Here is a 21,205-nt window from a genome sequence, read left to right on the forward strand (position 1 = left end):
GTCCTTGTTCTGGTCAGGCAGGTCTTACATTTTCACCCTGTATCTGTTTGAAGATCGAATATCCAAAGCATTGTTTTTTACAGTAAGTGACCTATGTCTCACATGAAATTAAGCCACTAGGTCAGCTACATGAAAAAAATGGGAGTAAATGAAAAGACAGCATCTCTTTTACTATACTTCCACTATCACAACTTGGAGAAATTTTAAGCTTTTTCACTTCTGAAGCCAGAAATTATTAAATACACCTTTTTTCTTAAACAAAAAAGGACATTCCTGAACTACATGTAAATTTCTGAGATTCACATTGCTCAAAGAACAGGGCAGGAAAACAAATTGGCAGAAGGGTAGAATGAGTGAATTCTGGACAATCACCTATTTAGGTAAGCATAAGGAAGTAGTAGCTCATATACTTTATTGGTCTGTTCTCAGAAAACGGGTTTTTTAAGTCATCTACGATTTTGAAAAATGCACTTAGCTGAAAGCTAGCCGTTTCCATCTGGCCTATAGCATCAGTATAAACAAAATGCATAACTAGTCAAACAGCTGAGGCTCCGACCACCTCTGGCTCAGAGCTACACCCATCATTACGAGAAGCTTACGGAAATGCCAAATGCTACTTTTATCTTATGTAACGTGTAAACTAAGGAAGACGCTTTCGTTGTACAGGGCTTCTATGAGTCACTGTGATAAATAATCTTCACTGTCCGGCCTATTTTATTTCAAGACTATTCTAGAGCATCCCTTGTTGCCTGCAAAGAAAAGCTCTTTAGTGCTAGTACACACTCTCATCCTCAAATGAAATTAGCGTAAATGGATACAGAAAATGCCTGTGGTGGTCTGTAGCCAGCTAATACATTCCAGCTTTGGTAGAGGTGGGGGTTTTGACTCCCTAATAATTGTTTTCACAGAACTATTAAGATACCTCTTTCTGCTCTCTTGCCCTAAGTTCTTTATTTGGTGGTAAGGAAAACAAAAGCAAGTTCGCAGAACTGGAAGTGGCAGCAGCATTTTGTCAAGTTGCTAATTACAGCAAACACTGTTCAAAATTCTTACCAGATTCACCACTACTTTGAGCATATAAGTGAATGAGTACTGCACTGGGTAGTCATAATTGTTACTGAAAGACTTTGCAGGAGTTCCGTACAATGAGTCTGTCTACCTGGAACTTTGAGAAGACGACAGCAAAGTAGTCAGAGAGCAAAGAGCTCTTCCAAAGGTGAACAGAATGGTGTTACACCTTCAATAAACCCAGCTGAAAGGTCATGAAAGAAAAAGAACTCCAAGTCAAGTACGGTATTTAAAATTCCCATTAAGATCTATTTTGTAGGCAAAATGATGGGCTGGCAGTTCCCAAGAACAGTGGAATTAGTTAAACAATTAAGTACTGCACAATAATTTATCACTTTTATACAAAGTTTATTAAGATGTCCAGAAGAATAAATCTGAAAAACCATGTAGCAAACAGTAATTTTAATTCCAGACTACAAGGCAACTTAAAACACCTCAAGCATTTATATAGTTAACAAATACAGTGATAATTGCGATCCCTGAGCAACACTGCATTTTAAATATCATAATAAACAAAAGTTACTCAAATGTACCTGTGTATGCAGGTGTAAAATTGTTAAAAAAATGTGTAAAAGATGAAGACCTGAAGATAAGCAACTTGCCCTTTAAGATGTGAAGTACAACTCTTTTTGGAAAACTAAGTATTACATTTAAACAAATCAAGCTGTTAACTTACTCTTACAAGCTACTTAACAGTAGTGCTAAATGTATTTTTGTTTGACTGATCCTTTGTCTTGCATGCTGACAGCAACTTTCTTCCTTAATGAAATGGTGGCAGCTAAAGACAACATGCGTCTTTTTCATTACTAAACATTTCATGTATTTTGTATTCGCAATGGTGTGAATTTGAAAGTCAGAATGAAGAACAGTCTCCTCTAACACTGCAGACTTCAAGGAACAGTCACAAGAAGGAAATTTTAGCAAGTTTCAATACCCAGCTTCTACATTCTCCTGTCTTCCAAAAGGTGTGGAAGTATTTAACACAAGGATCTATATAAAATGGTCCAGCAACTGACTGGTGTCCATTTCCAGATACTTAAGTGTCTCAGCCAAGGTGAACAGACAGACAACGTTACTTTATTTTCCCAACTGTGTATGACTATATCTGCCTCTTTATTGCTGAGGAAGAAAAATGGCAACTTCACTAACAGGCACTGCTGAGAATGAAAAGTTAATTTACAGAAGAAAAACATCCTGGATACTGAAAAATAGTGCATACATCAAAAGAATTTACTTTGTGCTCTTAATTTCTTGTGTAGTGTTAACATTGTTCATTATATTGCTGGTTAATCACAGCTTGATCATCCATCTTTTGCTGTGGACAAACTGTTTTAGCACAAGCAAAACCTATTTGATAGCACTGCCATATGTCAGCCAGCTTTCTAGGCCCTTACCCCATCCATACCTTTTTTCAAACACTAGCAGATACAAAGTCAAGACATTAGGTAATAAAAGTATTTCCTATGTAATAACACATGTAACATTAGAAATTTAATAGCTCAAGAAGTGTGTCCTGTGTCATCTATGAGCAAGTTCACAAGTACAAACACAGACTCCAGCTAACAATATTTTTTTTAGCTGTCAATTCAATTTGAAAGAATAGTGTTAAAACCCCACAACACTTGAATTAAGTATCAATTACTTTCAAACCAAACAACATGCTTTGAGCAGGAAGTTGAACTAGGTGACCTCAGAGACCCCAGAGATGACCTTTAAAGGTCCCTTCCAACCTGAACTATTCTATGATTCTATGACTTATTACCCATCTGCTTAACACTAAAATATAAGCTTTACAAAGCAGCAATGAAATGCGTTACGTTACTAGAAACGAAAAACCTATCATTCAATTTTTTACCCATCGGTTGCTTTTTCCCTGCCACTGGCTGACCTATGGTTATGTCCATCTGATTTATAAATCGGGTAGTCTAAGAATTATGTATCAGAGCAAACAGTATCGGAGCAGTATTAGAAATAATAAAAGTACTGGAATGTAACCAAAGTGATGTCCACTTTGCAGGATAACAGTTACTTGAGTCCTTCACATGAAGCTGAAAGAAAAAACAAATCCAACTTTAACAAAAAAGCTGTGAGGTCATATATACTGCACAAGCTATGTATTGTACTAATTTGATATTGATTAGTTAATGATTTTGCACCACCAAGTAATAATTTGGCTCTAATTATTAGGCCAGCAATTATTTGGTCTAATACAGAATCAATAAATTCTGTATAACAGCATTTACTTGGCTGTTTAAATAGAAAACCAGAATGTTTTCATAAGGTTCAGCTGTTCCATCTTTAATTCACTAGTACTTCTTATTTTCTAAGTACAAATTAATGCAGTCATTGTTCTAGTCTGTTAATACGATCGGCTCTAACGGAATTAAATGTGTCCTTTCTCCACATCCTTCCAGTGCTCAGACAGAACACACAAACATGATTTAAAGAAGTTTGCATTAACAAGTGTGACTGAAGCTTCCAAACTACAGTAAAGAGGTTCTGAATTAAGTACTGTATTTTTCAGAAGTCTATAGGTGTTGTCAGAGTATGACCTAGTTAATTACCTCCTTAAAAAATCAGCTTTCTTGATATCTAGAAAATAGGGAAGGGTAATGCAACACTAGTTTCAGCTTCTTTATGCAAAGAAATTCAGTGTTTCACTGTCCCAGCCATTAAATATTTTTTGCCCACAACTCTGGCACTACAAGAGCCTACACTCAAAATCCAGCACTGCCTCATTCTTATTGCTGCACTCATAAAAGTGCTGAGGGAATTCCTCACTGGAAAGGATTTGTGATGGCAAGCAAAACCAGACTTCCTCACATTTCCTTGAGAATTACAGCAAACAAGACCTGCTGAATGAATCACTTCAGTGGACGACGTAAATACCTGTGATACAGGGGGACCATCCCTTACCCTATTTACTGAGCTGTCTTTGTTGTCTTCCTTAAGCTTTTTCAGTTTCACAGGATTTGTGAAATATTCACATTTGAATAGTACATCCTAACAGAAGATATGAGAACCCATTTTCAACACGACAGTTATTGAGAATGATTTTTTTCAAGTCAAAAAAATATCCAGTTTTGCCTTTGAAAGGTTGGGGTTTTTTCGGAAGAACAAAGAGCAACTGTTATCTGGTAGTTTTCCATATAGCAGGTTCATCTGGACTGTTCATCACAGAAAATGAAAACAGCATACCTAAAGACAAAGATAAGACAAAGACACTGAATCTTAAAAAAAAAAAAAAGGAAAGAAAGAGAGAGAGGGGACAGTTGCATATGGATGTTAATAGCTTCTCCCCTTTGCTATCAGGTAAGCAACTTTGCTAAGAAGTTTTCCCAGTCTGGGTAAAAGCTGCAGATATTGGGCCTATACGCCCTAAACCTATCCATTCTCACTAATCGCTTCTTCTCACCATCCAGAACAGAATCTTAGAGGAGAAAAAAAGGATATTCTTCCCCTTAGGATACTTGCATGTTCTCCAGTTACCCTATATACCACAAAATGTCACTATTCTAAAAGTGTACACAAAATAGAGAAGGAATCCTTAAATGGTCTTACAATCCTTAAATGTCTAACAAAGCAGTTCATACAACAAGACAAATATTTCTGTGTGCTTAAACAATTCTTTACCTGAAGGACTTATCCCAGGAGTGACACAAGCATCACAAAACCCATGAACTGAATGAAGAGCAACAAAGGTGTCATAAATGACCAGACGGGCCACAAGGCAATGTTGAAACTGGGAATAAAAGCAGGATTTTTTTGGTAAATTCAACTGTCAGATTATGGAAATACCAGGTACACAAAAAAACAACATGGCATAAGAGGAAATTAGATTTAAATGACTCAACCTGGAAAAATACTTGTCTATTCATGGAAACAAAACAAAAATACCCCAACACGTACTTACTAAATTAGTAGTTTAGATTACTATTTACTGACAACTCATCCTAGAACTTCAGTAGCTGCTGCAGATTTTTACACTGAGAAAGTCCAATCAGTCTCATCAAGAGTAAAGATAGCTTTTACTTTCAGAATCTCTGTGTATGAAGCACCTGAAAAGAAACTACTCTTGATTTTCCCATGGCCACACAGGGCACCTGAGAAAAGCCTTAATTTGTACTTGCAGTCAAGCAGATTTGAGTTAACTGAAGAGAAAGGGGGAAAATCAACTTATTTAACAACTGAATTAAAAGGATTATACATTTGACTAATACTAAACTACAGTGAACCTTTATCTTCTTTAGCCTTCCTTTCTTCCCAGTATTGCAATAAATACTGACTGATGTTATTCAGATACATGACCTAAACAAGAGAGAACCAGCTTTCATGCAGAGAGCAAACAAATATACAGGCACACATGTATATCGTTTTTTCATTTGCATGCACATTTGCTCAATTCTGACTCCTATAATCTCATAAAGTAGCCCTTACTAAAAGTACTGTTCTCTGACAAGATATAAACCCTCAAAGTTCATATAACAATATTTAGAAGTATAAATTCCAGTATGTTTGCTATTTATAGATTGCTTGATAATTAAGAACTCTGTATTAGAAACTGATCAGGCATCATTTTTTCTCAGCTTGAGACTACACCTTTATTTGTAAACCTCACAAATACTTGTCAGAGGTGGGGAATTTACACTAACAAAATTAAGGACTTCAGTTTTCCCATAAATTTCCAAGACAGAAAAGACCAGTACATCTACAAGTACATTTAATACACAGTTTCAACAGTTGCAACTCTCGCTTTGTAGATGAATGTTTAAAGTGGAAGAAATTATGCTACACCGAACTGGTATTGTCACCAATATGCTTAAAATTACAAAAATTACACTTTTTATAAAATGAGCCCATTAACACAGTTAGACTTGTACAGGTTTAGCAGAAATTTGTAAACAGTGTTCAAACTTACCAAACTGCTGCTGCAATAAAGGTAGCTATTGTGATATTTATCAGTGCTGGGTACTGTGCATCATAATCCTCAATTCCACAATACCACTCAAGATACAGTATGCAGTAAAAGGCAACAGACAAACATGCAGCCAATAAACAACCGCCAGAGGCGAGCCACCAACTGTGGGGGGGAAAACATGGTAAAGCACGTTAAGCATGGTCACACTGCATTTTGCACATTAATCTTCATTCCAGTCTAGAAACAGAACAGACAACATCTGTTAATTATACAGACTAGCCTAGAGTCCCTGTAGTTTTTTTTTTCTTAAATTACTTCTACAAAACATTTCTTGCACTTCTAAAGCTGATATAAGTAACTAATTGAGTTTAATTTTGTAATGCTTCATTCCTGTCATTTACTTTTTCACTCAAATATTTTGGAAATGCAGTGCAACAGATCTTGTCAGTGATCTACTATACCACCACACCAAAAATACTTTGTCAGTAATGAAATAAAATAGGCTCACTTCAACTGTACTTCTCACTATAAATTACACTACTGATTTTTGTGCAACAGAAATGTTGCAGAAAGCTTTAATAAGGTTTTATGTTTATGAGCTCTCAAATTTAACAAAGAAGCATAAAGATTTTTCTTTATAGCAGCTGAACATAGAGAAATACAGGATTTCAAACTCCACATCAAGAAAACACAGGGTATGTGATTATTTAGGAAGATGCACTTTTGAGCCTGTTTGAGAACATACCTGAAGAGTAAGATGGGAAAGATAACTTGGGAGGAAGATTTAATAAAATCTTACACTTATCTGAATGAGTATTTAGCAAATAAAAATTTTAGAAAGTGAATCCTTATTACCATACTTTGATTACTAAATTACAAAGGGTAATCAAGGATCTTCCTGCTTAGGCAACATAATACTTGCTCTGGTATGGTACTGCAAATACCGCATGCTATTTTGGTACCACAGTACTCCAATTAAGAAATCTACATTAAGAGCGCAGTTGCAATAGTCCACCTAAATAAGCAATGCAGGGAGACAGGGTCCTACAGGAAGCTGATGGGGCCACCCAAAACTTTGGTCACAGCCTGGAGTCACTAGTTTGTATCTACAGCCCACTGGATATAGGGTGTATCTAGACCAGCCTTTGAAAAGCAGCTCCAGAGAACCTCACAGCACACAGCAAGGCCCTGTTCAGCTGCCATGTACTGATACAGTAACGACAATGAGAGAGTTTTAAAAGCACTTGCGGTGAAGCTATCTAAAAATATTTAACAGCCATCAATCCCATCTAAAATAATTTAATAGAAAATAATAAGAACAGAAAAAGAAATTAGTTCATAGAAATTATTTCAGTAATCTTTTGCTGATCTAACTCAAAGAAGTCTAGAGAACTTCCAGAGAAATTAACTTGATTTTGACACTTAAAGATTCATTTCAGCTTTTTTTGACTAAAAATCAACCCCCCAACACTTTCAACAAAACAGGCAGTGATTTCTTATACTTCAGCATAAACTTGAAGGTACAGTATTAAAACATCCTGCTATTAGAACAAATTTTGCTTGTACACAGATGGCTCAGTAGAGCCTAAAGAAAAAATGCTGTAGCAAAATTTTAAGCATTGTATTTACTTAAAAATTAGTTTAATAGTAACAACTTAGATGGTCATCTGGTCCAACTCCCTACTCAAGCAGGGTCACTTAGAGCCATTTGCCCCGGACTGAGTCCACATGGTTGAGTATCACCAAGGATGGAGAGAGACTCCATGACCTTCCTGGGCAACCTATGCCAGTGCTCAGTCACCCTCACAGTAAAAAAAGTGTTTTCTGATATTCATAGGGAACCTCCTGTGTTCTAGTTTGTGCCCATTGAGTCTGGTCCTGTTGCTGGGCACCACTGAAAAGAGTCTGTCTTTTATGTGCCCTCCCTTGAGACATTTACAAGCATTGCTAAGATGCCTCTAAGCCTTCTCTTCACCAGGCTTAACAGTCCCAGCTCTCTCTATCCCTATTGCAGACCCTGTTACCCAAGATTTAAAACACAGTATTCAGATGTAACAAACTGTATGAAAGATGAAAAGATGAAAACACAACTTTCTTTGTAAGAAAAGGTACCTTACCTATTTGCTTGAAAAGTTTCTGTAATAGTTTTAAAAAAATCAAAGTAGTATGTCACAGCAATTGATGCCAAAATCCAGAATGCGGAATGAATATAGAGTCTGGTAAGAGGCTTCCTCTTCTTCTCTACAGCTGTAGACTCTTCTGTAAATAAGAACATAATTACAACACTAAAGCCAGTCATTAAATGGAGTATAATTATAGTTACGTAAAACATGATGCTTTATCCTTTTAATTAATTTCTCTTTGGAGATTGTTACACTTGGTACAATACACTTTGTATTACAGAGGAACCATTCTAAAAAACTCTGAATATTTCCTGAAATAAAACAGAGTAAGCAAGGTACCCTGTGTTAAAGACGATAAGGCCGTAACAATCAGCGCACACGGTGTCTGTGTACCCTTCTAGGAAATTAACAGCTGACTAGATTCTGTAAGGGTTATTTAACTGATTAAAACCCTCCTGGTGTTATGAAAACATTTTCATTCATCTGGCATATGTAAAGGCAGGTTGGTAATTTCCAATTACAAATTTATTTGTAGCCTTTTTTGTTAAAGCTTCCTATTTTGAACTTTTATCACTGTAAGTTACTGGCGGCCCGCGTGCCTCCAGCAGCGTTAACGTGTGGCGACGGCTGCTCATGCATTACCCACGGACGCGTGAGCATACTCACAGCTCTGCTGGACTTTACAGGCTTTTTTATTTCCCAAAGGCTTCCTCATCAACTACAGCCTGGGTCTGAAGTATTTAAGCACTTCATTCCCATGAAGAAATCCGCGGTTGCAAGTTTTTTTGCAGACAACTCGCGTCTCCCTTTTTACATCCAGCTCGCCGCTCCCACCAGACACACCTGAGGGAGGGCGACCTGCTGCAGGCGCGCAGTGCCCCGCCGGCGGGGCGACCGCCCCGTTACAGAGGAGCCCCCTCGTCCCACCGGGCGCAGGGCCCGGCCCCCTCCCCGCTCCCGCCGCGGCGGCGCTGCTCGGCCCCGCTCCCCGCCCGGGCGCCCGCCCCACGCCGCCCGCCCAGCACAGCCTGGCTCGGCTCGGCTCCGCTGCGCTCCCCTCCCGGCAGCATCTCCGCAGCCCCGGAACCACCCACCAGCCGCTCCACCACCCCCGAGAGGCGGCTGCGGCAGCAGCGGGTCGCGGGGCTCTGCCCCTCGCCGCACACCGCGCCGGAGCCTCGGGACAGGGTCCCCGCTGGCGCCGACCTCCATCTTGGGCCGCTCCGGCAGTGACGCCAGGGGGCGGGAAGCGTGGCGGCCGCGGCGGCCGTTGGCGTGAGGGGCGGCGGCCCCGTGTGTAGGGGCAGAGGGGGCTGGCGGGCGGTGGCCGCGGGGACGCCGGGAGCTGCCGTAGCGGGTCGTCGCGTTGCCAGGCCCACGGTTGGTCGGAAGGCGAGTCGGAGGGGCTGGGGGCACGGCGCTAGGCGCTGATGGAGCGTGGCTGTAGCGTATGATGTGTGCAGATGGGCAGTGGCTCACTAACACATTACGGATCAACTGTACCATAAATCGCATTAGTCCCCATTGAAAATAGCGAACGGAGTGATGTAAATCCACCTGCCGGAGTGAGGACTGTTTTATCAAAATAACTAAGGAAAACAGAGGGAAACTGGGTGCATATAAATACTTTGCGCATCGCTTTTTGCAGTCCGGTTCCTCAGGTGCTCCTGAGGAAAAATGTGTGGAAAACCCCAGGTGGTGTGACACAGCACTGGTTTAGATGGTACAGCAGTCAAAGACAAAGCTCTGAGAGCTTTCAGGAACCATTGGAATCCTGTAATGCTGGGTAGTGCCACTTGTAACTGAGAATAAAAACCACATTTACAATGCAGAGTAGGTAAAAGTTAAATAAACTAATAAAATGGTAAAAGATTGTTTCCGTTCTGTAGCTGAATTCTGCATAACTAGATACGAAGTCACACCAGCATGTTTCTGCAAACAGAACCTTGGGACTTACTCAGTTACTATTTCTTTCTTGTTACGGGCAAACTCAAAACTACTAAATCATGTTGACAGATCAGTATTAGGTTTGGTCATTCTAAGAATACTATAAATATATGTACCGTGTCTTTTGGGGTATGTTCATTGGATAGGTAACATGCTTTTTAAAATTGAAATTTGTGCCTAATAGTAATGATTTCTTAGGCAAATTAGATTATATGTGTGGTACTTAAAAATCCTGTGCTTTCTTAGACAAAATCATGTGTGGCATAACGTTCCTACAAAGGCAGAAATCCCACGGACTACAGAATGGAAGCCCCAGTCCGATACGGCACCTGTTACAGATAGCTTTTCTTTACAGTGTAATTAAATGTAGAAATCGTCAATAAAAGGTCATATTATTGTAAGGTAGATTGAAGGAAAAATATATTTCAGTATATGGGTTTTATTTACCAAGATAAAATTTATAGTCCTTCTAGCTGTATATAAAGTTCAAACCCCAAATGTTTAATAATCAGATTATATTTTTCCTTTTAGAAGGCAAATTATTTTGCATGAAAATGGCAAGTGTGAGAAGTATGTCAAATTTTCACTTAGCATGTGCATTCTTTGCATATTATGTGGCATTTATCACATAAAAGCCTTGCAGATACTTCCTCTGTAGTTTCAGGTTGAGAATACAGGAAAAGCAAAAAGAATGGACTGTAGGCTCTGGATAAATAAGTATGTATCTTATCAGTATACCTTAAAAAATGTTAGGTCATCCTAAGGGTAGAAACTAGCTGGTAGAAACTAATGAGGGTACAAGCTAAACTTGCTTTGACCTGCACTGTTTTTAAGCAGTTCTAAACCCGTTGGGTACCTAGTGACCTTATCAAATGCCCTTTGAAATGGGTGGAAAAAAAACTGGGAAAAGTGTTATAAACTAATAGATCTTCTACATATATAGCCTAATTCATACAGTGTTACAGCAGGTTTAACTCGGGAGACTTACATCAGTTTAACTAGTGTAATGATGAACCCTAGAAGTACATAAGACTATGGTTTTTCAATTGATTTAATTATCACAACTTTTTCTTACATTTAGTTTTTGAACCAACATTCACATTTTGAATTGTAGGTGCTAAAGTAATGGAGAATTTGACTTAATCTGTGTATTCTGCAGTTAGAAGAAAAATAGCACTGGCTCTCCACTTGTCATATGACCTGATATGTAGATACCTTGCATTGTATAATCTACCTGGAGATGTTCTTTTCAGCAGAGGGGCTGCTAACAGTAATTTATCAGGAAAAAAAAGGATTATATTTTCCTAAATACCCTATCGTCTGCTTTATAGATGAGTGATGTACTAGGGACAAGAGGAGCAAGGCTTCTGGCTGTTCTTCATTACTGTACATTGAGTTTTGAGTAAATTTAGCCTAAAAGATACATGAATGGAACAATTTTTTTTTTCTCTGCAGAAAGCCAGGCCTTCATTTACACCTGAATTTCATATGAGACATGTCATTGTGAGTAGAAATTGTTTTCTCAGCTTGTAATTAGAACATGGCTTCATATAAGGGCCAACCACATCATAGTCTGTAGTGACTACAGTAATTATTTTTTATTTAGTTTGGATGATTATTTTGAAGTTAACAGTTCCTGGGAGCCTTTGAGCTCTGCTTTCTTAGCAAAGAAATAGAGGTTTCTTTGTTTTATTTCCTTTGAGTGAAACGATTACCTCAGCCTTCACTTTCTTGCTACTGATTCAAATAAGAAAGAAAGGAAATCTTCATGTACTTTCTTTGCAAAAGCTATTCATAGGAAATATCTTTGATTTAGATGTAGCAATTCAATAAATACGTATGCTTGAAAAGGTTAAGATCTGTTAAGTGTTGTTAAACTGAAGGCTCCTGTTTACCTACAGAGTAGGTATTGTGCAAAGAGCTGAAATAAGAGCTTCCCTTCACTGACTCACTATTGACCTTAACAGAGACTGCTCATGTTCCATGTTTGCAGAGCAGAGATGTTTTCTGTGATCTTTTCACAGAGCTTCTCTGATTCAGAAATTATTAATCTGTTAAAGAATAGATAGCAATCAGGAACTGAACTGAAACTGTTACAAAATGAACAACATAATTAACAAAGCATCTAAAGAATGGGCCTGTTACGGATAATTAATTCTTGCAAGTTAAAGTTTAAGAATCCCTGCAGAAATGCTTGGAAGTATTTTAAAATGTGATGCTTGATCTGATAAATTTAGTTAATAGTCTGTGAAAGGAATTTGTGAATTTGAAGATTCTGTGAAGGAAATGTACAAAGGGTAGAGTTTGCAGCATTTTTTTCAGCTGTATTCCTGGTCTCTCGCATAATGTGATTTCTTCCCACATTTTGAGAAACTGACTTCTTTTAAATAGAAAATAATGCTTTGTAAGTTATTTGAAAGTTTTTAAATATTCAGGTTTTGCAGTTATAAGTGAAAGCTGAATTTTGCAAGCTAGTTGGTTATTTTGAAATTAATTTTTTTGTTGCTTGCTGAGTATTTGATATTTACTGATTTGTTGCTTTTATGTTGATTTACAGGTAACTCTTAACGACACACAAAAGTGGAAGCTTTTTATGTTGCTTGACTGGATACATATAAATTTTGGATTTAGACTTCCCAGTTAAATTCTCACTTCTAGAAAGTCAAATTAGTTTTCTACTATTCTAGCAAATATTTGTAATTTTTTCCCTGTTGCAGAAGTCAATAGCTAAATTAGCCCAAATGTTATCTGTTCACAAAAGACCTGAGTGGCGTTTTCTTCACTTCTTATCTAAGTAGGGCTGGATTCTCTCTCCCTTTGTTCATTTTTGGCTGAAGTAGGTTGGATGCAGTGCAGGCATATTCTTCGTTTTGAGGAATGATTGTGCAGTATGTTCTGTACTTTCTGTTAATGGACTAAGCAATAATAAAATGAGTAGAAATTTGCTGCTTATCTTGCACTATCATGAGTAAAAGTATTGAATAGGTTGAGATTCTTAATCCTTTCTGGATGTTGTTCTTGGAGTAAAGCATTGCATATTCTCTCTCACACTCAGTAAAAAAGTAAATGCATCGTCTAACTCATCTAGGTAAGAAAAAAGGCCTTAAAATAGTACTACAGTTCTCTTGCTTTCATTTGGCATTCTTTTATTTTAAATTCAGTACAATGGAAAAAAATCAGCAAAGGACTTAAAAGCGCTTGGTGTAAATAATGTAGTGCAGATCTGAGAAACAACTGAAGGTTAAAACTGAATCAACTCTGAATGTAGTACATATACAAACTATTGAGCTTATGTTGAATTCTCATGCGAGTATTAAATTACAGTGCAGCCCTGAATTGACTTTCTTTCCTTTAGGAAGGAAACAATATATATAATAGTGTGTTTGATACCAACAATGCACTATATATAAGCATGCAAGCATTTGAACTTCATGAAGGAAAAGAAAGCAGAAAAGATAAAGACAGTTAAAAAGGTGAAGAGGGCATCTAAGAGAACAGAAAAAGAACACACCACCTAATGTCATCTGATTTTTCTATGTATGCTGTTCTTCACCTTGAAAGTTGTGTGCAAGTTACAAAAAGGTAGCTGTTCCAGAACATTACTTTAATCTGAAGTATCTGTTTGATGGGAGACCATTTAAACACTGTCAATTGTCTTGATTAAAAACTTTAGGTACCTTCAATGTTTGACTGTTGCCTTTTGTTATAATTGGCATTAAGAATATAAAATGAGAAGACTTTTCATTCCAGATTGGATCTTCAAATGTGTAAACAAAACCCATGAAGTAAATCTGGATAAACTATTCTCCTAGAAGTTGCCAAGTAAATCTTCCTTCCCTCTCTCATGAATCATTTAGTTTCACTTAACTATGCGTACTTTCTAAGGGAGTACAATGGCTCTCAAAATGTTTTCCTAAGACTACAGTTTAATGATACAAAGCATTTGGCATCAATACCTCGGCTGTAATTGTTCTTGACTACTCAGTTCCCAGTAGTGGTATATAATACCTCTCAGTTTGAGGATTTGATCTGGTTTTAAAAGCCTGCAAAAATGCAGGGGGTGGCAGAGAGGCAAAAACAAATGGCCAGATGTGGGAGGGTAGGAAAGGCAACACTTGGGAATTGACTGAAACTGATTTCCTCACTGAAGAAAAGTCTGTGCAACCATACATCTGTAACAATAAGAATTTCACTTTTAGGTTGTTTATGAACGTTCTAAAGTTTGGGTGGTTTGTTTGGGGTGGTGTTTTTTTTTTTAATAACATAGATCGCAGATCTAATTCACACAGGAAAGTATGAATTGTGTGAATGGGCATTCAAGTTTATTATTCATCAAAGGTTTGCTCTACAGGAATAGTGCTCTCTTTAGGCATGACACTTTATTTCTGTGTTGATAGAGGTTAGCATTTTTTTTTTTAGGCTGTGGTAGCATATTATCTATTGTTTTGGAGATGGTCTGGTCTGGAGATGGGTCACTGCCTGTGATTTGGCTGCTGTACTGAAGCAGGGACAAAGCTTCTTGGGCACGTGGACCTCACTGTTAACAAGATTGGAAAGCACAGATAATCTTCGCAATGTCTTCAGCATAGCAACATCTCACTGATTTATGTAGTGTGGAATTCAGCTCATGCTGTTTGCCTGGACTATTTTTCTGTGCAGTCCTAAAAAAAATAAACATGAAACAAAGCTCTTACACATTTCATTCAGGTTTATAAGCTGTTTTTCTTTACCATTATCCTTCACAGTCCATTACCACTTGCATATCCTGTAAGGTCAATTTTTCATATATTTTGATCTGGCATTGTAATTGGACAACAGAGTTACAGGGAACACAGTGCATTACTGTCAGAGAGAGAAGGGAAGAGAGAAAGATGTTTGCTGGTATGAAGACTAAAATTCAGCAATACCTCAATTTGAAATTTTAGCTGGAGGACAGTTGTACAACTCCTGTTATTGTGTTGGCTTATCTGCTTAACACAAACAGGTCTTTAAGAGCCTAGACTGAGTTCCAATTTTTTCTTCTCCTAGAAAAGTTTCCCAATGCTAACCTCTGAAACTGCTGAAGTTCTGAAAGTTCACCCCAAAAAGCTGAACTTTCAAAGGTGGAACAGGTGAGACAGAATGGTGGCAGCAAGAAGGGAAAAGGAAAAATATTTCATGGTGTGAGACAAGGAAATTGTAGGAACAAACAGTCCCTAAAATGCCTTACAGTAAATGGTAGAATGGATAGATGGAAAAAAAAATCAATAAAATGCTCTTAGTGGAAGAGATGTCTGTACAATTTAGTAAAAGCTTTTATACTAGCAATGGATTTTGAAGTCCAAGGCAGAAATCTAGGCACAAGAGTACCAACAGTGCTGGCTTATAGATGAAGCACTTGCTTTAATGGTAAGAAAGAAAATTTAGGAGAAAATTCTGGTTCTGTCTCACCCGTGAAAAACATTAGACTTTATCACATATGGATACTATACAGTATCAATAGCTGTGCATTCCTCCTGGAATTCCTTATCAAGAGTCAAAGGCCAGCAGAAGGGCAGAAAATCAAATGTATAAGGGTGCACTTTGTGCTTTGTATTTATACATTAATGGCTGTATCATGAGAGTTCATTATATGGCTCCTGCAAGGAATGAAGGAGTAAAAATCCCATGCTTTGAGCCATCTGTCTGTAATGCAGGCAGAATTCTGGTGTTACTTTTCATTCAGTTTGTCACCTAAGTGAGATGTAGCGTCTTGAAGATTTTCAGGTGGGTTTCGTGCTGTGTAAGAGGAAGATCTCAGTATGTTTAAAAGCGCATTTTTTCTAATAAGCAAATATATGTAGGAATTTAGCTTGACTGTAATCAGGTCTCAATTAGGATTTTAATACTAATTTAGTTTGAAAATAATATAATGGGTAGGCATACCCATTTTCAAGTAATTTCGGGAACTATAAAACTGTTTCTGTAGGATGTCAGTTATTTTCCTTCTGCTGTAACTCATATACAGAGTTAAGTAGGAAGGGCAGTTTGGTACAAAAGATCTGAAGTGAAGGGCAAAACCTGCAGTCTGTTTGAAAGATTGGACAATTCTAAATCTTCTAGAATAAATTTTAAAAGGAAGGCTAAATAAAAAATAAGGTGGTATCTTTGAGAAAGGACTAAGCTTTGCGGTCTGCAATCTTACAGAAAAAAAGTCCAATCTAAGCAAAAAGCTTGAAGGTTTTTCAGCCCTTACCGTGTGTGACTGTAAAAGCATGAGGATTTGGGTGCAAAAGGAATTGTGTCTTAACAAGTGCAAAAAAAGGTTACTACTAAAACTTCCTCTAGTCCAAGTGAAATGTAGAATTCAATATAAAGTAACACTTCCTGTAAAAGTACTCACGGGAAACAGAATATGCTGCTTTTCTTGGCTGGTGGAGCAGAAAAGAACTTAGAGGATTTATTCTTGGTTTTTCTTAAAGGCTAAATTGGGAGAAGAAAGGAGTAAATGTTGAATATATTGATTAAGATATCTTGTAACCTGTGAATACAGCTCAATGTACAGAACAATATGCCTTTTTTTGCTCATCTCACACAACAAGTTTAATATTTGCTCTCTTATTTCCTTAATAAGGGTGAGCGTTACAGCTTTAAAAGTTTCCGAATGAAATCATGTATTGGGTGTCTGTATCCTGTGGTCATCAGCTATAAGCTGCTACTCATGTTGGGGTCCAACTACATTGTACTGATGCAATCAGATTATAGCACCAGGTGGGAGGATTGGTTTTCACTGGGAGAAAGAAGAATGAGCTACTCTAATGCACCAGTACGGTGGAAGGCTGAGCATAACAATTAAGTATCTGTACTTTGAAGCTCTTTTCTTTCAGTGATTAAACTCCCTGCTTAAATGCTTATGCTATACTTAAAGAAAGCCACTAGCTTTAAACAATTTTCTAATTTGCATACTTCTTCCTTCCCTGCCCTGCCACCAAGACACACAATTTCCAAGAGACTATTTTAGAAAGGAAATTTTTAACAACAAAGCATATTTTATTATGGAAATATGTTATGCTGTTTAGAAAAATCGATAAAACAAACATTCTGAACATTTTGTAATGCTATCTTACTATTGGTTTCTCCAATTTATTGTGACTGTTGACATTACTAATGACTGCTAAACATATAATTTGTGGCAAAAGAAGTAAAAAAAAAAAATCCCACCTGATTATGCCAAGTTGTATTAAATGCTAAGTGAAGCTTTATACAAGCATTCTCTTGCACTAATTTTTCAGTACCCAGACCCATGTTACAATAAAGAAATTTCCTGTGGTTATAGTACTGAGTGAATACTGGAAAACTAAATTGTTAATGTTAATTTTACCTGTTGTCATATGTCAATTTGGAATACAAGTGCAAAATATGTAGTTAGAAAGTAAATATTTAATGACTTTTTTTCATACTGTAACACTTAAATACCCAGCTCTTGCTAGTAAAATCAAAACTATTTACATTCTCATTTATTGAGATCTAGCTGTACAAACTATATTAAAATACTAGCTTTAATGGTATGAATTTATACAGCTAGACTAGGAAATGCGCAAAACAGAATTCATACTTATCTCCTTTTTTTTAAGTTAGATGTTTTACAGCAGCTTTTCTGCTTTTTCAAAAGTTTGGAAAAGCTCCCTCTTTTTTCTGCAGAATCTAGAGAGGCAGCTGCAAGATAATACAGTCCCTTTCTGAATATTATTGTTGGTTGATTGTAAGTGAGAAAAACACAACAAAAAGAGTATGTCCATCAGCTGCATGATTCTGCCACACTGCAGAATCAACTTTAAGCAATGCCCCTTTGACCTGAAAGCACAGGGGAAAAAATAAACAGTGGGAAAGATCCTGCTGCTGCTTTAAAAATACCTGGTCTAAAGAACTTGAAAAGGTGCTGCAGGTCATCGGGTTTTGTGTTTGTTTAATGTTCAAACACTTAACACCTAAGTCTTAATTTTAATGACCTGCGTAATACTGATATTATCTGAACTGCACAGCAATTCACATACCAAAAGATCTGTTAGAATTAGAAAGATACTAAAGAACGGACATACTGTAAAAAAGTAATTTTGGTTTTGAGGGTCTGCAACAGTTCAGTGGTCTCTGGTTTGCCATTGGATTTGTGTTTGGGTGTGGAATTTTTTTTAGTGATATGACTGCAATGTACACTAGATTTTGCAGGATCTCCCCGTGTACACAACTGAAGTCACTACTCTGGCGTGATTTTGATGGCTTCATGACCAAATGCTACAAGAAGTGAACACAGTGGTTCAGTAGAAGGAAGTCCTCTATGGCAACATAGACCCAGTACAACTGGCATGCTGTTGAAAGAAACTCCAATACCATAGCTGTTCTGTCAGATAAAAGGATGAAATAAAGGGCTATTTAGTACTGTCATGACATTATTTTAAATATTCTGTACTATATATGTTTTTTAGCAGGAGGTCAGTAGTGTGCTGGATGAAGGCACCCGCAACTTTCCTGGCCACACATAACCCTAATTGACTTTGTTGCTGAGAGCCTAGATCAAAGATGATGAACTTTCTGGTTCACTGTATGCCTCTTGTCAAATGTATTTAAAACATCAGTTGTGGATCACGTCAGCTAAATTTCCATGGGCATCAAACATGGCATCAATGGCAACTGCTTGCAGTAGTCGATTTTGATGATGAGAGATAGACCAAAAGGGAGGGATGGCAGTTGTATGATCAGCGTACGCAGAACAACCAGAACCACAGCAATTGGTCTTCCTTCTTCAAATACATGCATGCATAGGTGGATGTTAGTCCTGGTATTTGTTCTTGAAGGTGACAGACCCCAGTCACTCAAATGAGGACTTAAGAACTGTTCAATCAAATTAATCAACTGACCTAGAAGCCAGAATCACATAATAATGCTTAATGAATATATTAATTAAACTGCAAGCAGATGCTTGGCAAATTTCCACATTACCACTGTGGATTGTGCCTTGCTGTTGTCTTACACTGTCTGGAATAATAATTTGTAAACATTACATGCTCTCTGAGTGCAGCTCAGTAATTTAATACTGTTGCCCTCTTGCATTTGGTTAAACTGGAAGGTTGTACTCCCTCCCACTTAAAAAAAAAAAAAAAAAAAGAGCATCAAAAGTACATAACTTGATCCAGGTGCAACAGATCCATGGGATTTAAAAAAATACTGGTAAAAATGCTGATTAATCGCCAAATATAAATTAGATAGTTTTACTGTTCTTCTGTCTTGAAATAGTCTGAATGGTCTCCAAGGGATTATGCCTCCCTCTGATACAATTACCACTAAACTGGTAGTTTTAAAGAATGGGGTAACTTCAGTCTGATCAAGATGTCATTAGTTGCAAGCAATAAATTAAAGCTCAAATCAGTTCCAAGTGGAAAAGCCAGTTCCAGTCCTCTGAGCAATCTGTTAATTGTCTAATGAAAAACCACAGAGGTTAGTTGTGGGTTTTTTTGACTGGAGAGCTGCATGTGAAAAATGCAGACTATGCATTGACTTCAATAGCACTTAGAAGTCATCTATAGTTAGAAGCATAGACTCACCTACATACTACAGTACTTTTAGGAACATTCAGAAAGAAAAATATACCTACAAAACATACTGCTCCCCCTGCCCCTTCCTTCTGCCAACAGACTAGGAAAAGGTAATACTACTTTAATGGTGTATAATGAGGTAATACTGTAGTTGTAACAGGACTTATTCATAATAGACTCCCACTAGTGACCATCAATAAAGAGGTGTTAATTTGATCCATGTCGACCAAATAATTAGGAAACAACTGAATGGCAGGTGGTGTTACCTTGTCCTTTACACAGAAAGGGGAAAAGTAAGATGCAAAAGTCGTATTTAATACCCCACATAGGCACTACTAGCTCAGCTGTGGCAATGCACAGGGGAAGTCAGGTGTTTGAACCATTAAGAATCACAACAGTTACTGCAGGAAAGAATGGTAAGGTCAAATAAATCCTACTCAGATAACTCATCTGCATATTCTTGATTTGATATTCCTTATTTTCAGCTTTAAACTGATGCATGGTGTTTCTGGACATTTAGTCTGCTGCTTCGCTTCATTCAGTAATCACTGAAGTAAACCCCGAGTGTCAGACACCAGAATTCTGCAATGACAGGACCCAAGTTAAGTATCTGGTTATCTGTTAGACTGAAGAAAAACAACTGTTGCACAGCTTCAGAGGTTCTTGTAGACTCGTTTCCACCTAATACTGATCAGCTTCTTTTGTCTGTAGATTAGAAAATGCCGGTGCTTTTCATGAGCAGAAACCGACATTCTCCCAAGCTGTAGAAGATAACTTGCAATACTCCGAAGTAAGAATTTGCAGGGAATATTTATTTTTAAATGCATAGCATAAACAAGCCATATTGCCCTGACCAGTTTGAAAGAGGAAATGCAGTGGAGGAGTTCATAAGCACATCAAGAAAATAGTAGGCCTTTGTTGAAGAAACATGTGAGTAATGCAGGCTGCCGACAACAGCACGGCCAGTAGTGCAGCCAGAGCGAGCTTCTGCTGCCCAGCTCAGAAAGCGACCTGAGCTACCAGGTATGCACCTACAAGGCAGCTGGAACCAGCTGGCTGACAAGAGCAGAGGCAGAGAGCTGGAAGACAATCCTGACTTGTGGACATGGGATTGGCATTTTGATGCGTAGGATAGAAAGAGGTTAGACCTTAGTCTGAGGGTAGGAAGAAGAGGATGGAGGCATGGCACAGAATTAGCTGCCACAACTGCAGCAGCTGCTGACTGCATCTGTAACTTGGGGTATCATGAGCAGAAGTTCAGTAAGTGTTTCTATACATGTGTCAAACACATGCTATAGTCAACAACAAGGGAAGATGAAAAATGGAAGAGAATAGGAGAATTTAGAATTAATTCTAAACAAAAGAAAAATTAAATCCTCTAACAATTACTGTAACAAAACTTTAGAATCTTAATGTAACAATGTTCATTGTAAAATAAATTCAGTTAAAGATTAACTGCGCTGTATTAATTTCTTTTATGTCCTTTCCTAAATCCAAAACAAACAAAAAAGAAATTGAAGCTTTTAAAATGTGTTCAAACAACTTGTCAAAGGTTCCCCATGTCTGTAAATAAATTTTATTCTATTTATCTCCAAAGCCAT

The 21,205-nt window shown here is 37.6% G+C and overlaps 1 protein-coding gene and 1 long non-coding RNA gene across 3 annotated transcripts; both read right to left on the reverse strand.

Annotated features, from left to right (window-relative positions):
* Window positions 1-1,395: 1,395 nt before the first annotated feature.
* Window positions 1,396-10,044, reverse strand: TMEM128 (transmembrane protein 128). 2 transcript variants are annotated; one of them, XR_005103815.1, is made up of 6 exons: window positions 9,204-10,044; window positions 8,104-8,245; window positions 5,987-6,148; window positions 4,702-4,810; window positions 3,985-4,266; window positions 1,396-3,116 (listed from the first exon to the last, which is right to left on the reverse strand). XR_005103815.1 is itself a non-coding variant. In XM_037384831.1 (5 exons), the coding sequence occupies exons 1-4, from the start codon at window positions 9,622-9,624 to the stop codon at window positions 4,711-4,713; spliced, it is 825 nt and encodes a 274-aa protein (XP_037240728.1). In that variant the 5' UTR covers window positions 9,625-9,824; the 3' UTR covers window positions 1,396-3,116; window positions 4,702-4,710. The 2 variants fall into 2 exon arrangements, 1 of the variants encoding a protein (XP_037240728.1); XM_037384831.1 differs by lacking the exon at window positions 3,985-4,266 and having other exon boundaries at window positions 9,204-9,824.
* Window positions 10,045-14,302: 4,258 nt separating this feature from the next.
* Window positions 14,303-21,057, reverse strand: LOC119146722. Its single transcript, XR_005103816.1, has 2 exons — window positions 16,418-21,057; window positions 14,303-14,717 (listed from the first exon to the last, which is right to left on the reverse strand). It is a non-coding gene; the product is annotated as an uncharacterized LOC119146722 (long non-coding RNA).
* Window positions 21,058-21,205: the final 148 nt, after the last annotated feature.

This window comes from Falco rusticolus, chromosome 1 (genome assembly GCF_015220075.1).
Source record: "Falco rusticolus isolate bFalRus1 chromosome 1, bFalRus1.pri, whole genome shotgun sequence".
NCBI classification, from domain to species: domain Eukaryota; kingdom Metazoa; phylum Chordata; class Aves; order Falconiformes; family Falconidae; genus Falco; species Falco rusticolus.